This window comes from Triticum dicoccoides, chromosome 3B (genome assembly GCF_002162155.2).
Source record: "Triticum dicoccoides isolate Atlit2015 ecotype Zavitan chromosome 3B, WEW_v2.0, whole genome shotgun sequence".
Taxonomy (NCBI): Eukaryota; Viridiplantae; Streptophyta; class Magnoliopsida; order Poales; family Poaceae; genus Triticum; species Triticum dicoccoides.
This window is the reverse complement of record NC_041385.1, coordinates 650283052-650298574: the sequence shown is the minus strand read 5'-3', so window position 1 is coordinate 650298574 and position 15523 is coordinate 650283052. Positions and strand designations below refer to the sequence as shown.

The 15523-nt window shown below is 45.7% G+C and overlaps 2 protein-coding genes across 5 annotated transcripts; one reads left to right on the top strand and one right to left on the bottom strand.

The window, feature by feature from the left end:
- The first annotated feature begins 4090 nt into the window (after positions 1-4090).
- On the top strand, positions 4091-5271 carry LOC119277634. The gene is made up of 2 exons (XM_037558918.1): positions 4091-4514; positions 4599-5271. The coding sequence occupies exons 1-2, from the start codon at positions 4182-4184 to the stop codon at positions 5046-5048; spliced, it is 783 nt and encodes a 260-aa protein (XP_037414815.1). The 5' UTR covers positions 4091-4181; the 3' UTR covers positions 5049-5271.
- Positions 5242-14278, bottom strand: LOC119277633 (pentatricopeptide repeat-containing protein At3g09060-like). Of its 4 annotated transcripts, none has more exons than XM_037558915.1 (6): positions 12095-14278; positions 11279-11363; positions 9378-9502; positions 8713-8856; positions 6359-6525; positions 5242-5558 (listed from the first exon to the last, which is right to left on the bottom strand). In XM_037558915.1, the coding sequence occupies exon 1, from the start codon at positions 14247-14249 to the stop codon at positions 12114-12116; it is 2136 nt and encodes a 711-aa protein (XP_037414812.1). In that variant the 5' UTR covers positions 14250-14278; the 3' UTR covers positions 5242-5558; positions 6359-6525; positions 8713-8856; positions 9378-9502; positions 11279-11363; positions 12095-12113. The 4 variants fall into 4 exon arrangements, with proteins under 4 accessions (XP_037414812.1, XP_037414810.1, XP_037414814.1 ...); XM_037558913.1 differs by having other exon boundaries at positions 8718-8856; XM_037558917.1 differs by having other exon boundaries at positions 6359-6500; positions 8718-8856.
- Positions 14279-15523: the final 1245 nt, after the last annotated feature.

Below are 15523 nucleotides of genomic sequence, written 5' to 3'. Positions count from 1 at the left end.
GACTTAGCCTATTTGCCAAGAGCTTTGAAGCGATCTTCGGTAGACTATGCTCCAGGCTTATAGGGCGGTAGTCTAGAGTGGTTAATGCCTCCGGGGTTTTAGGAATTAAGGTGATCAACGTTTGATTCAGCCTGCCAAACCCACGTCCGTTTCCGATGAAAAGCTTATGCAAAGCCGCGATGACATCCACTTCTATTATCTCCCAGGCCTTCTGGAAGAAGAGGCCGATAAAGCCATCCGGCCCCGGGGCTCGATCCGCCGGCATGCTCCTGATCACAGCCCAAATCTCCTCATCGTTGAAATGAAGATCCTGATCCGAGAGGTCAAATCTTTGAATGTCAAGCTCGTCCAGGTCCAGGGTGAACTCACGAGCGACATCCTTCTCAAGCAACTCCTTGTAAGTGTCGTAAAACGCAGCCTCCTTTCCGGCTTGGTCCGTGACCATGCGCCCATCTACCAATAGCGACGGAATATAGTTCTTCATCCTTCTGCCATTCGCCACCAAATGGAACAGCTTTGTGTGTGCATCCCCCTCCCGAAGCCAAGTTATTCGCGATCTCTGGCGAGCAATCGTTCGCTCCAGCGAGGCGAGGCCAAGGACAAGCTGTTTGAGCAAGCCGACCGTAAGTTGTGACCCGCTTCTCTCCTCTCTCCTCTCCTCTCTCCTCCAAGTAGACATAAATCTGAAGTGACATCTCTTATAACCCGCCTACGTCACTCTATTGTAGTACTTGCTACTTGCTTTTAAAAGACATGAAAATTAAATCAAACTCCGCCAGATTCTAAAATGATGGCTTGGTTCCGGGCTAAAGTACCTTTAAACCCCAACTGATCAATCATCATTCGTTGGATGAAGCATAGATACCGAAAACCAAAGAAAGTAGTCCTACTAGCAGTCCTAGCCGGGGCCGGTGAAGGGCGAGGCAGTTGAGCTCGTGACCGCGCACCCAGACCGACGGTACGCGAGAGCGACAGCGGTTCGCAGCTGTTACGTCTGTCTCCCAACCTTGGAGGCTACGGAGAGATGCCTAGTAGGAGTACTTAGCAGTAGTACCACCACTGTACTGCCCCATCAAAATCGTCTGCATCAGCGTCGCGATAAGTTAAGAGCAAGTGCACTGAATTCGTAGACAGTGGCCGGCGCCATCAGGGAGAATCATTGACCTTTTCGAGGCACAGCACAGGCTCGTAGAACAAAAGAAATTGCCACCGCCTAATACTAGTATAATAATTCACTCCAGATATTTGCCGTGATCTTAATCTCGTCGGAGTAGTAGATTCCACAGCAAGTTCTTTCTGAACGTGTGGACGGCTGCAGTTGGACAAGCAGATCGCAGCGGCACGTCCGTCAAGAAACTGCACAGTGGGTTCAGATATTTCAGTGTACACAAAAACTGGATTACGACGCAACCTTTCTATACGATGCACGTACCGTACCTTGGGGGCGGAGACAAATATCTTGTGCAGTGTGCGCTGTGCCGGAGCCGGATCTCGACCGGGGGAATCCGGACCAGCGCAGGCAGCGGCACGTACTGCTCGGGTGCACCCTCCACCTGGAGGTAAGGTCCCCGTCGGTATACAACCGCTGCACATGGGCCCACGTGGCCCCCCGGGGATGAGGTCCCACGGAGGCCGACATGCGGGCCACGGTCCGCAGTCCGTCAGAGAGCTCGGCCGTACTAGTACAGTACGTATGGACGCACATAATTAAATTTGGCGAGAGATACGGGTACTGCACCGAGTTAATTCGCGTCTGTTGGTCGCTGGCAGTGGCTGAGAGATTTAAATCCCATCGTTCAAACTCGGAAGATTTACAGGGATTTGACCTCTTGGGCATCGTCACTCTTCTGAAACGGAAACCAAATCGGCTCGTCTACACTTCGGAAAATTAGCTAGTGGCAAGAAAAATAATGAAGCGTGCCGACAGTGCGTAAACAGCACGCGTGTTCCAGGAGATACGCATTGCCTTGATGCAGTGTATGCCGCCTGGAACGAGGGAATAGATTACTGGATCGCGTGTTAAACCACTAGTACCAATTCCTGTGGCGGAAAGTCTACGCAGGGTTGTGCGTCCGTACTCGGCTCGCCCCTACGTACGTGTAGACCTCCCTGAATGTGACATTCTGGAGCCATCATCGTCGAATAACAGTGCACAAGACAGTGACCTCTGGCTCTCGATATAGGACACATTACTTCTAGAAGCTGCACCGCTGCAACAACCGGCTTGCACTGCTGTACAAAACACAATTGGAGTACTAGTAATAAGGACGTAAGGTGACTTGTTCTCGCGCTCCCGATGGCGGCACGCACGTATCACCGCTCCATTAGCGTGGAACGGCCAAAGGGATAAGATCGGTGCGAATACGTTGCACCACTGCGGGAGGAGAGATGACGACGAGGCCTCACAGCTGAGGAACCGAATCGATTACTTAATTGTTATTACCCGGCCGTCCATGACTCCTGCGGCATCAAGTTGGACAAGGTGCAGTGCTGGGAGGCTCCATCGACGCGGTCCAGAGCCCGGAGCCGGAGCGAGAGCGGACAGCGACGCGTCGAGCGAGCCAAGCCGCGCTGCGAATGCATGGTGCTTAGATGAGTCACATTAAATAGCTTAACAACTATAGTTTTTAATGATGTTTAGCTTATGGTTGTTAAACTTGCTTCATTTAATGATTTAGTAACTAAAGCTCTTCATGTATTGATGGGCTTTCTTACTTTAAATGTTTTGCCTAGATTCACGCGCTTAGCATTGTTTCTTCCTGGATCATCATACACATTTCTCTCCTTCTAAATAACTTGCCACATCAATTTTTCTTTATCTACATGAAAAGCTTAGCACATGCACAAGGTGGTGCATTGGGAGGGGGCCTTAACGACGCAGCCGGGGATTTCGATTTTGGAGGTGTACCGAAAGCGTCTCCTGATGATAAGATTAAATACGGGCCTAGTTGCGGCACAAGCCCCCGGCATCTGCATGTTCGTTTGCTTCGCGTCATTACTCCTGTAGGCAGATAGGTACAGGTGGTATGTATGGGCGCAAGGCCGGGTCTCATGATCGTGCAGGCCATTTCTGCGCTTTCGACCACACGGCGCATGTTGTGGGGCGGACGGAAGGGTACAGCTCATGAGCACTCAGACGCGTAACTCTACTCTGGGAATTTGCTCGACAAAAGTAACTGCTTTTCGCTGCTTGATGTGGATTACTCGGAGAGAGAAGTTCTGGCATTAAAAGTTTCAAGGACAGCATCTTCTTCAGTTCTTGCTCGATTGCCTCATTGATGCAACCGATAGCTGTGGAATAGCGGGACCAAGTACGGATAAGGTTCCAAGCTTGATGGGCAGATTAAAAAGCACCATCCACCAGCAGCTCCCGTTTCCATTTCACAGGTGAATGCGAGAACGCACTACTGGTAGTTAGGTGCTCAAAGCATTTTCAGTCTATAATTGCAGAATAAATAAAAAGGATGAAACAAATCACACATGTGGTCGTTTGTGTTGTCCCGTGCAAATTTCTGAGAGCATCGTGTAGGTATATCTAGATATAAGGATGTATGCTGTCGTTTTTGGTGCTGCAGTTTGTTGCATCAGTTAAGTGTATAGTTGTCGAGTTGTCGGCTGGATGATGTATAACTCGATTTTCGTTAAGGAAAATGGGGGCCGTGTGGCCCCTTCTATCGAAAAAATTTAACTCCAAGAGGCCACATGGATTCATCAACTAATAATTCGTGTCTGTGGAACATGGCCGTAGCTTCGTAGGGCGAATGATAAGTTGTAGGTGGCCATTCATTGTAGGCTAGCCCAGCTCTTCGTTGTAGTACAAAAAAACAAGTAGGCGCGGCCCAGCTAGCACCTATATTTCAGCCCAGTTCATGATTGCACGGCTGCTAGTGGGGCTCCATCAATTTCACGGTGGCTACACACAGAGCACTACTTGGCTCAATGGATAGGAACCAAAACGAGGCAGGGTCCCATTCCCCGGGAAAGTGGCATGGGTTGAAATGGACCTGAGTGAACGCGCAGCACGCAAGGGGCAACTTGGTCTTGTCATGTAGCACAGCAGCATGGCTTCGTGGATATCGTTCCCAGCTCCAGGCAACGAGAGGTGCAGAAACAAACTCCGCCACGGTTATTCTGCAGACCAAAAGCAGCAGCATACCAAAGACCCAGAGAATCAAGAGGAGATGCTTACTCTTCACACCGTTCAGACATCCCTTCCCTCGCCGCGCAGATCCTCTCTGCGCCGACATGCCCTGCAACTAAGCAGGAGGAGATTTTCCATCTGTAAGAGCAGCTCCGAAGATGCTGGATCCGATGCTCCCCTGCCGCACGGCGGTGACCAACGCCAGCAGGAGGTGCTTGCGAAAATCGCCATGCTTCAGACGCAGAAGGTCCGCATCACAAACTTCCTGGATGAGCGGTCTGCTTACCTGACCAAGTTCACCAAGGACGCCGACACCGAGTTTGATATGATTGGGCAGAACGCCATGAAAGAGCTCGATCAAATTGGGGACCAGGTGAGCATCCCTTGTCATGGACGGATTAAACAGTATATTGCTTCATTTAGTGTCTGACAGAGAATTGCATTTCTGATGTGGTAGATAATGGAGCGTCTTGACAGCAAGATGCAGTCCTACGAGGAGACAGCTGAAATGCAAAGGCAGGAGATAGAAATGAACGAGAGGGTGTTAGAAGACTTCGAAGATTGGATTGAAGAGGAGAAAAACGAAGGCATGTTCTTCAAAAGCCTTGGGAAGGTCCAAAAACCTCAAAACAATGAGGAAATCAAGGTGAAGGCTAGGATCGAAGCACAGAAGGTCACAGAGATAACAAAGGAGAGTGCAGGGTCAAAAGCTCGGATGAATATTTACCTTGCACTGATGGCGATACTCAGTCTTACAATCGCAAATGCCGTCTTTGCAACGCCAGAGGTGGAATGGAGGAAGGTTGCTGCTCTGGGTTTAATTTTCATTGGCCTGGTTGCTCAGGTCATCTATGAGAAAGATATATCCCCACCAGCAGCTGACAAGAATGAAAAAAGAGAAGAATGAAAGAGCTGTGCACCGAGTGAAACATCAAAAAGCAGCAAGAGCTTCATCGATATAGATGTAGGCTGTATAAAATCAAGATATAGATTGTGTAATCTTAGTTATCATTTAAGGTGTAGCTTGGCCTATAAACCACAGGTTTCTTACACCTGAGGTCTGATAAACTCAAGCTGTCTTCAATCTTGCATCAAAGATATGTTTCAACAATGTAACTTTCAAAGCCAAACCAATGTAACAAAGTTACAATTTTGATGCACCCAACACGTCAACTTACTCAAATTTTGATTCGAAGAGGTTAAGAGTATAGAAGACAGCAAAAGAGAAGTGCAGGGTCAATGCCCAAATGAGCATTTACCTTGGGCTGGTGCCATTGCCAATGCCTTAAGTCTTACATTTCCAGATGCTGCCTTTGAAACAACTGGGTAGAGTGACAGAAGGTTGCTGCTCTGGGTTAATTTTTTGATCGCCTGGTTGCTCAAGCCATCCACGAGAAGGACATATCAGCACCAGAAGCTGAGAAAAAAAAAATGAAGGTCTGTGCACTTGAGGGTTAAAGGGTAGAAAGTTTAAGTAGCACTGCAGTTCAGTTAATATAACCAAGATAAAAGTGCATAAAATTGACATGAATGTACTATGTAGTTTTACAGATCAAGGATACCATTTATGGTATAGCTTAGCGTATAAACACAGAATTCCAAATGCACACAAATTTTGATTGAAAGAGAGTATCAAACTATTGTTAAATAAAAAGCACAAGTTCAAAAATGGATAATCAAGAAAATATACAATATTAGAAGAAGATAATTCTTGGTGAAGGAGATGGGGATAAAGTTATGGGAGGCCATTCTCTGCTGAGTACTCCCTCCGTCCGAAAAAGCTTGTCCCTCAAATGGATGTATCTATACTAACTTGGTACTAGATACATCCATTTGAGGGACAAGCTTTTTCGGACGGAGGGAGTATCATGTTAACTGGAAGACTATGTGTTGACCTTGAAAAATCCAGGCAGTTATGGTATTCATGAACAGATTGAAAAAGGACATGGTCCGGAAAAAAAAGTAAACTGCCACAACTACACATTAGTTCAACAGTGATGACTACAAGATGGAGATCTAGTTCTCAAGATGAATACAAATAGAAGCACATTTACTGCTGAACAAAAACAGAACAGGGGAAAAGGGATAGAAACCAACAACTAGATGGATGCTAACACATGAAATTCGCAACATCTGACAATTTTGAAGAGCTAGTGAACTACTGGCATGCACACTGTAGCTTGTACATAGTTGTTGAAAATCTGAATCACCATTTACCTAGGGCTGATGGCAACACCCCATTACAATTGTGAGTGCAGTCTTTGCAACATCTGAGGTGAATTGGAGGAATGTTGCTCCAATTTTCACTCGCCTGGTTCCTCAGGTCATTTATGAACAGGGTATACATCACCACCAGAGGCTGAAAAGAGAGTAATGAAAGAGCTCTGCAGTTGATAAAACATGAAAAGGTAACAAGAGAGCTCAATCAATACTTTTCACTAGCAATGACAGCTACTAAAATTAATATGATGGTATAATCTTTATAACGAAACATGTTGTTGAAGATGTAGCTTGGCCTATAAATCACAGGTTTCTTAAGCCTGAGATCTGCTAAACACAGTCTGTCTTTAATATTGCATAAAAATGTTCCAGCAATACTACTTTCAAATGCCAAAACAAAGTAAGAGGTTACAATCTGATGAACTAGAATACAAACATGATACTAAAAAAAAGATACAGCCTGACACACTACTACAACCATGTTTCCAAAAAAATCAAAGATATGGTTAAGCAATACTCCCTCCTTTCCGGTTTATAGGGCTTATCTCAAAATTTTAGTTTTTCCATTTTATAAGGCTCAATTTGGTTGTTCCCCATCACATGTTCAGATTCCAAGGTGCATTAAATCATTGCATGCAAGTATTAAGAGAAAATTGACCAATGCATGTACTTTATGCATGCATGCATTGCAATTAATGCATTGGTAAACATAATATTTTAAGGAAAACAAGAACATTAATTGCGTGCTTTTGCAAACTACAAAAAATATTCCACCACTCACCATCTACCTTGGTTGGTGAGATTTTTGAATTGGGCCCTATAAACCGGAAAGGAGGGAGTACAACTTTCAAAAGCCAAAACAAGGTAACCGGATTATAGTCCTGACGTGCTCACAAAGTCATGTTTCTCAGTTTCGATTGCAAGCGTGTATGAAAGAGATTGCAAAATATACTCCAGGGATAAAAACTCAAAACAACATCTAACTTGGTCTGGTGCCAATACTTGGTCTTACGAATCACAAATGTAAATGCAGTTTTCCAACGTCTTGGGTAGAGTGCAGAAATGTTACTCCAGGTCTAATTTTTCATGGCCTGGTTGGTCAGGTAATTTGTGGACAGAAATACCACCACCAGAAGCTGGCGAGCGGGATGAATTATATTTTATTATAACATTTGCAGTGTGGCTTGGCCTATAAACCATAGGTTTCTCGAACCTGAGATCTGATAAACTCAAGCTGTCTTCACTATTGCATCAGAGATGTTTCAGCAATTACAACTTTCAAAAGCCAAAACAATGTAACATAGTTACAATTCTGATGCACCTAACACGTCGAGTTAGTCAAATTTTGATTCAAAGTGAGTATAGAAAAGATAGCAAAAATAGAGTGCAGGGTCAATACATTTCTGGATGCTATCTTTGCAACAAACCGGATAAAGTAGATGGAAGGTTGCCTGGTTGCTCAGGTCATCCATGAGCAGCATATATAAGTACCAGAGGTTGGAAAAAAAGAAAATGAAGATCTGTATACTCAAGACCTAAAAGTTGAAGAGTAGAAAGTTTAAGTAGCTCTGGAGTTATATTAATATTTTCGGTAGCAATAGAAAAGTGCATACATTTGATATGAATGCATGCAGTTTTTTGTAACCAAAGATACCATTTATGATGTAGCTTGGCATATAAACCACAAGTTTCTCAAACCTGAGATCTGATAAACTCAAGCTGTCCTCGCTCTTGCATCAGAGATATGTTTCACCAATTACAACTTTTAAAAGCCAAAACAGGTAACAGGATTACAATCCAGATGCACTAGAAATCCATGTTCACAAATTTTGATCGAAAGAGGGTATCAAACTATTGCCAAATAAAAAGTTCAGGTTCAAATGAATAATCAAGAAAATAGACAGCATTTGAAGAAAAATAATATTTTTTATCTCAAGAAAAAAATCTTGGTGAAGGAGAAGATGGGATAAAGTTAAGGGATGTCATTCTCTGCTGAGTATCTTGTCAACTGGAAGACTATATATTGACCTTGAAGTAATCAGCCAGTGTTACACTTTAGGCGGTTCTGGTATTCGAGTATATAGATTAAAAAAGGGCATGGCCGGGAATGACGTAACCCTGCCACAGAGGACACACAGAAACGCTCTCATGTTCAATGCCTCCACATTAGTTGGACAATGGGTGCAAGATGGAGCCGAACAATAAGAGAATGCGCAGAAACCAGAAAGAGAAAGAAAACAATAACTGGGTGAATGCTAACATGAAATTCACAACATCTAACAACTTTGGAGTGCTAGTGAAGTACTGGCAAGTAGACTAGCTTGTATATAGTTGCTGAAAGTCTGAACTACCTTACCTAGGCCGATGGTAACACTCCATGATACAATTGTGAGTGCCGACTTTAAAACGCCAAGGCGAAATGGAGGGGATTGCTCTAACTTTCACTTGCCTGGTTGCTCAGGTCATTTATGGATAGGGTACATCACCACCAAAAGCTGAAAAAGAGAAGAATGAAAGACATGCGCACTTGGTAAAACATGAAAAGGTAGCAATAGAGTTTAATCAGTACTTTCCACTAGCAATGACCACTGCTCACATTAATTTTAATGGATATAATCTTTACAATAGACCATATTATTGAAGGTGTAGCTTGGCCTATAAAAAAACAGGTTTCTTAAATCTGAGATCTGATCAACACTGGCCGCCTTTAATCTTGCAAAAAATTAATCCAGCAATACTACTTTCAGATGCCAAAACAAGGTGAAAGCCCAACAGGTTACAATCTGATGCACTAAAAAACAACCATGTTTCTTGATGTGAATACTAGTGATGATGTCCTGTCATTAGACACTAGCTCTAGTTCTGCCTCTGCTACCATGTCACATGTTCATAAACTGGCAGGTGATAAGAAGAAAGGACTAAAGTTGAAGGCAAGTTCAAATACACTAGGCACTATTGCATGTGCTACACCGCAGAAGGAAGAAAACATGGGTGCTTCTGATTATTGCATGCTGACCAAGTTGATGGAGGCCCCCATTACTTTTAATGGAGAAATTGCAATTCAACTTGTAGTTCCACAGGAAGTGAAGCCGGCGTTTAGAACGCCATGCAGATGGATCATGGTTGGTTCACTGCCAGTTCCTGTTACGTAAGGATCATATCAATATTCGTTTTTATTTATTGGAAGCTTTTCTAAGTCTGTCAACCAACATGGAGAAGTTGAGATCCGAAGGCAATGTGCACCATATAAAAGGCAATGTAAATTTATTTTTCTTTAATCATAGGAGGAGAAACGTTTATGTTTTTGGTAGGTTGAGGTCGTATCATGCAAGGACTCCTAAACTAGTTTGTGTACGTACGTGCCTATGTGCAGCATATAAAAGGCCAGGAGTTCGGCCATGTAAAAGGAGATTAGACTATTTTTCTAGAGTTTAGACAATCTATAGTACCGACTATGAAGCGGCCCTCTTTGTGTGTCGTCACTATTTATTTCGCGTGATTTTTCTGTGTGAAAGTTGCGCTTCGCTCGAGGTTTGTCGTCATCGACGGGTTGCGCGCTCATAACGTCTACTACGGCAGGAGGTTTCTCGTGTGTCGAGGGATTGTCCGTTGGTGGTCGTCACCCCATCTTCAGGTTACGTGTACTCGTTCGCGTAATTGGGAGATTTTATCGTGGATATTGGAGGAGTTCGTTGCATCGTAAAAGATCGGGACAAATCATCGGCACGTTCGAGGTCGTGCCCTCATCATTTCTCAAAAAAACAAAGACACAATCTGATGTGCTAAAACAATCATGTTTCCAAGAAACCAAGATGTGCTAAAAAATAAGGTAACCAGGTTATAGTCCTGATGTGCAAAAAAAATACAGGTTTCTTGGTTTCAATTCAAAGTGAGTATCAAAGAGATTGCAAAATAGACTGTATGGTCAAAAACTCAAATAAATGTTGTTTTCCAACGAAATAGGTAGAGCAGGGGAACGTTACCCCGTGACTAATTTTTCATGGTCCTTGTTGCTCAGGCCATATGCCGACAGGAATACCACCATCAGAAGCTGAGTGTGGTATGAATGGTCGTATATTTTGTAAAAGAAGATAATATTTACACTGTAGCTTGGCCTATAAATCACAGGTTTCTCGAACCTGAGATCTGATAAACTCAAGCTGTCTTCACTATTGCATCAGAGATATGTTTCAGCAATTACAACTTAAAAAAGCCAAAACAAGGTAACAACAGGGTTACAGTCCAGATGCACTTAAAAAAAAATCATGTTTCTCAAATCTGGCGGCAGAGCTCAACCAGTTGTGGCGGTAAGGGAACAGAACTGATCAAAATAACAGAAGTGAAAGGATCTAAGAGGTCATGCAATGCTAGGGAAGGCCATGCTGAGATCGGAAACTCATCAGAGGAGACAAAATCAAGGTGCGGCAGTAGGCTGGACTTGGGGAAGAAGTGGATCTCACAATTACCATGTTTGGTGCGTCAAGGAACAGAGCAGAGTGGAAAGAGATGGCCAGAGATCAGAGAAGATGGATTGCAGTTGGAGGGAGGGTAGAAAAGAGGAGAGAGAAAGTAGTCTTTGGGCACATGTGGGTCATATTGTATAATTTTATTTCTGTCATTCTATCTGGTGACCATGTATGTTCCCATTCGATGGCAGACATGGATGGGGTCTGAGGGGTGCAAAGCAAACAGTTTTAGTACCTGAAAAGCGGTCATTTTTTTCTTTTAAAAAATGCAATATAAAATAAAATTGGTTCGACGTTTACCTTAGCAGATGGTAATACTATGTCTTACTCCCTCCGTCCCAAAATATAAGAGCGTTTTTAACACTAGTGTAGTGTCAAAAACGCTCTTATATTATGGGATGGAGGGAGTAGATGTCATTGAGATGCCTCGAGGGTAATGTAGAAAGCTTGCCTGGTTTGTTCAGGTGCTCTGAGTCGAATTTCCATTAGCCTGATTTGTTAAGGTCATCTTTGAACAGGATATATGACCACTGAAGCTGAGAAGATAAAAAAGAAAAATGAAATAGATGTACACTTGAAGTAAAACAGGAAAAGTACAGTAGATTTGATTCGACATTATCACTAACAAAGTAAAATATATATAATTATTACGAATTGACATAGCTTTTGTAATTCAAGATATATATATACCATCATACAGCACATTTCTCAAGCTGTAGGAGTTTGGTGTCCATATTTGTGGCATGTATGTACTATGGTCACTTCTCAACTCTTATCATAAACAAAATAAAACAAGCACAAGATACGAAACTGAAATGGACAATCAATATCGTAAGCCCACTTAGATCATCAGTTACTATTGTACTTGACCTGGTTACTGCATCATCATAGAAGAAAGAAGAGACAGGCAAGGACAGACTAGTCTGCACGAATCAAAATAACCATCCTAAGCCTATGAAACAAGATTTAGCAAATTTCAGTACTTCCATCCATTATTTAGTTGAAAAGGTGCCATTTTATCTTAGAAAGCATACTGCTGGGAACCTTGGACGCAGTTGAAAGTATGAAAGAAGCTGGTATCACTGAAATTCTAAACATCAGAGTTAATCTGCAATTCTTGATTATGATGCCCTCAAGCAAACACTACGGTTGGCATGAGAGAAACTACATGATTGCTATTATAGTAAGATCAAACAAAATCAGGTGAAAAATATAGGCCATGGAAACAGAAATCTATCGTGCGGAATTAAGGCAAAGAAGATATTACCAAGAGAAATTCTAAAAGATCATATTTGAATAGGTCCATATTTGATGACAGCTCTGACCAGTATATTCCATGTGATGGCTGTTGGTACAATTCCTTGTGCAAGCACCTCATCCAATAATTGGACACCCTCAGGTGTTCTGTGACAAGAGCATAGACCCTTAATTCTTGTATTATATGAAATTATATCAGGTACCAGACCATTTTCTAAAATAGCTGTCCACAGAGACGCTGCTTTGTCAAAACAACCCATTTCATAAAATCCATCCATGAGTGTGTTATAGGTCACTAGATTTGGGCGGCAGTTATTCTTCTCTTTCATCTCAGAGAGAAGACGTGAAGCTTCATCTACTTTCCCAGCAGAACAAAGACCATGGATTAAAATGTTGTGCATCATGACATCTGCCTGAAGACCCTTATCAAGAATTTGATTCCACAGAGCAAGGGCAGCATCAACCTTTTTGTCTCTACAAAGGCCACAAATCAATGAAGCATAAGTATTGACATCTAGTTTACAACCTTTCTCCAACATTTCTTTTGTAAAGCTTGAAGCATCTTGATACTTTTCAGCCTTACATAGTCCATCTATTAGAGTGTTGTAAGTGATGACAGTAGGAGAACAACCATTGTTTGCCATCTCGCCGTATATTCTTACAGCATCACTAAACTTAGATGCTTGGCAGAACCCTTTTATTAGTGCATTGTAAATATGAGGATTCAGTTTGCAGCCATCCATAGATATCTTTTCATATAACTTAACTGCATCGTCTAGTCTCCCATCATTGCACAGTCCACTTATCATGGATGAATATGAGAATGCATCTAATTTTTTACCACTGGTCTGTGCTTCCACTAAGATTTGAAGTGCCTTGTTAGCAAAGCCTTTCTCACATAACCCATGGATCATAGTGCCAAAACTCACCATGTCAGGAGAGGACGAAGTGTCTTTCTCCAATAGCTCCCACAATTCTCTAGCTTCATCGACCATGCCACCATCAAAGAGCCCCTTCAGCATTATATTATACGTTATCACATTACGGATGCCAGAAACACTGGTAGAGTCCCAGAATTTCCAAGCCTCTCCTACTCTCCCAGCTTGGCAGAACCCCTTGATGAGTGAATTATATATGGCAACATCAGGAACAAGCCCAGTCTTGATCATCTCTGAATATACCCTTGCTGCACCATCCACATCCCGTGACCGGCACAAACCGTGAATCAGAATCCCATAGGTAATCATGCCGACTTGGTGATTATTTGCAATCATCCTCTCCCATACCTCACCCGCCTCCTTAAACCTCCCAAGTTTACACAAGCCATCAAGCATCGCATTGTAAGTGGAGGGGTTGGGACTTGAACCAGGATCTCTCACCAGCTGCTCCCACACCCGCATAGCTTTCTCAAACTCACCAATCCTGAAACACCCTCGGAGCACTGCATTGTAACAAACCGCATCAGGCTGCACTTCATAGGTCGGCATTTCGTCGAGCAGGTAAAGTGCCATGTCCAAGCGGCTGTGTTTGACAAGCCCAGACATGAGAGTGGAGTAGGTGACGCGGTCTGGAGCAACTCCGCGGCGGCGAACGGAGTCAAAGAGCATCAGAGCTCGGTCTAGGTCCCCACGTCCGCAGAGGGAGCGGAGGATGATGTTGTAAGTCTGGAGGTTGGGGGCAATGCGGCGCCCGAAGGCGCCATGGGAGAGGGACGCGAAGAAGGCGTCAGCGTCGGAGAAGCGACGGGCCCGCACGAGAGCGTCGAGGAGGGCGTTATGGGAGCGGACGCCCGGGTTGCAGCCGAGGAAGGCAGGGAGGCGGCGGAAGGCGGCGAGCGCGGCGTCGGGCATGAGCGCGCGGGAGAAGGCGGAGAGGACGACGAGCGCGGCGGGCTCGGAGAAGCGCGGGCGGTGGCGGAGGCTCGGGAGGAGGCCGAGGAGGCGCGGGAGGCGGGCCGGGGCGGAGGTGGCGAGGCGGCGCAGCAGGTGGAAGAGGAGCGGCTGGGGCGGCGTGTAGGCCGGCCAGGTGGAGACGAGGAGCTCCAGGTGGGCGAGCGCGGAGGCTGGGTCGGGCTCGGACTTGATCAGCTCGAGGAGGCGGTGGATGGGCGGCGTCTCGCCGCCGGGCTGCGGCGGCTCGGGCTCGGGCTGCGCCGGCCGCGGCATCGGGTTGAGCGGACCGTGGCCGCGCGCGGCGGCTGCACGCACGGGCGCGCCAGGCGTCTGGTGGTATTGCGGTTTGGCTTGTGAGTTGACGGCGGGGGCTAGGGTTTTTGGGTTGGCTCATTCATGATCGCATCCTGGCCCTGCGGCCTGCCAAGAATGTCGGGGGGAAGTTCTGAAACGACTGGGCCTCCATTTGAATTGAATGGGCTTCCTAACTAATCTAGCCGCAAGGCCGTTTCCGTTGGCGGAAATGGTGCAGAACCTGGCCCAGCCATTTGAGTGTGTGTTTTTTAAAGAAAGAAGTCCATTTTTCACCCCAAAATGTAGCTTGAGGGACAAATACCTCCTTGAACTCAAATTTGGTACGATTTTAACCCCCAAATTATTAAAACCGGGTAAATCTCCCCCTCAGATGGTTTTGCCTCAATTTTAGGCGGTTCTATGGCCAGAAGTGTGACGTGGCATGGTATTTGGGTGTGCAGACATAGATAGTTAGCGACGGCGGCGATCTTCATGGTCTAGGAATAGATCGACGTGCGGTGGGACGGGCTGCCGGCGCCCCTAATGCTTTGCCACCTGTCGTTCCTCTCCCACCGGCTGTCGCTTCGGTCTGTGGCTGCAGGTAGGCGGCTCATCCTCGTCGTGGGGTTCACACAGCCGCTCGTATTCGACCCGGCCGCAACGCCCGTGCCGTGTTGGATGGCCAACTCGCGGGTTCTACTCACTCAACGCAGGTGATGGACAGCGGGCGCAGCTGCTTGTTCGTCGGGGGCGCCGGCTGCAACCTCGTTTTCGCGCGCGCCGGGGAGATATGGGACTCCGCCACGCCGTCTACACCATGGGAGCCACCCCTCTCCGCTGCAGGACGGGGCGGTTCATCCGGGACGCCGCACATGTTGTCTGCTCGGGCGGAAGACCTATATGGTCAACCTACGCGGCAGCTACCGAAACCGGAGCACAACATCACGGAGAAGAAACTCGGGGTCGATGGGCTTGCCGAGGAGGCGTCAGCAGCGCCGCGAACACTAGAGGGATCTCAAGGGAGGCAGCAGAGGCGTCGGGGCTCCACAGAGCTAGGGAATCAGGCGCGCCGGCGGCAGATCCAAAACGAGGAAGACGACGTTCCCGCTGTAATTCAGGGGGCGACTCGCACAAATGACTTTGCCAAAGTAGGCAAGGGAGGCGTGGCGGAGATGCTTGACATGGTAGTGTGGCTCAAGGTGGCCAGTGGACGCATGGGCGGCAACGGCGGCGGTGCTGGCTGCAGCACGGGC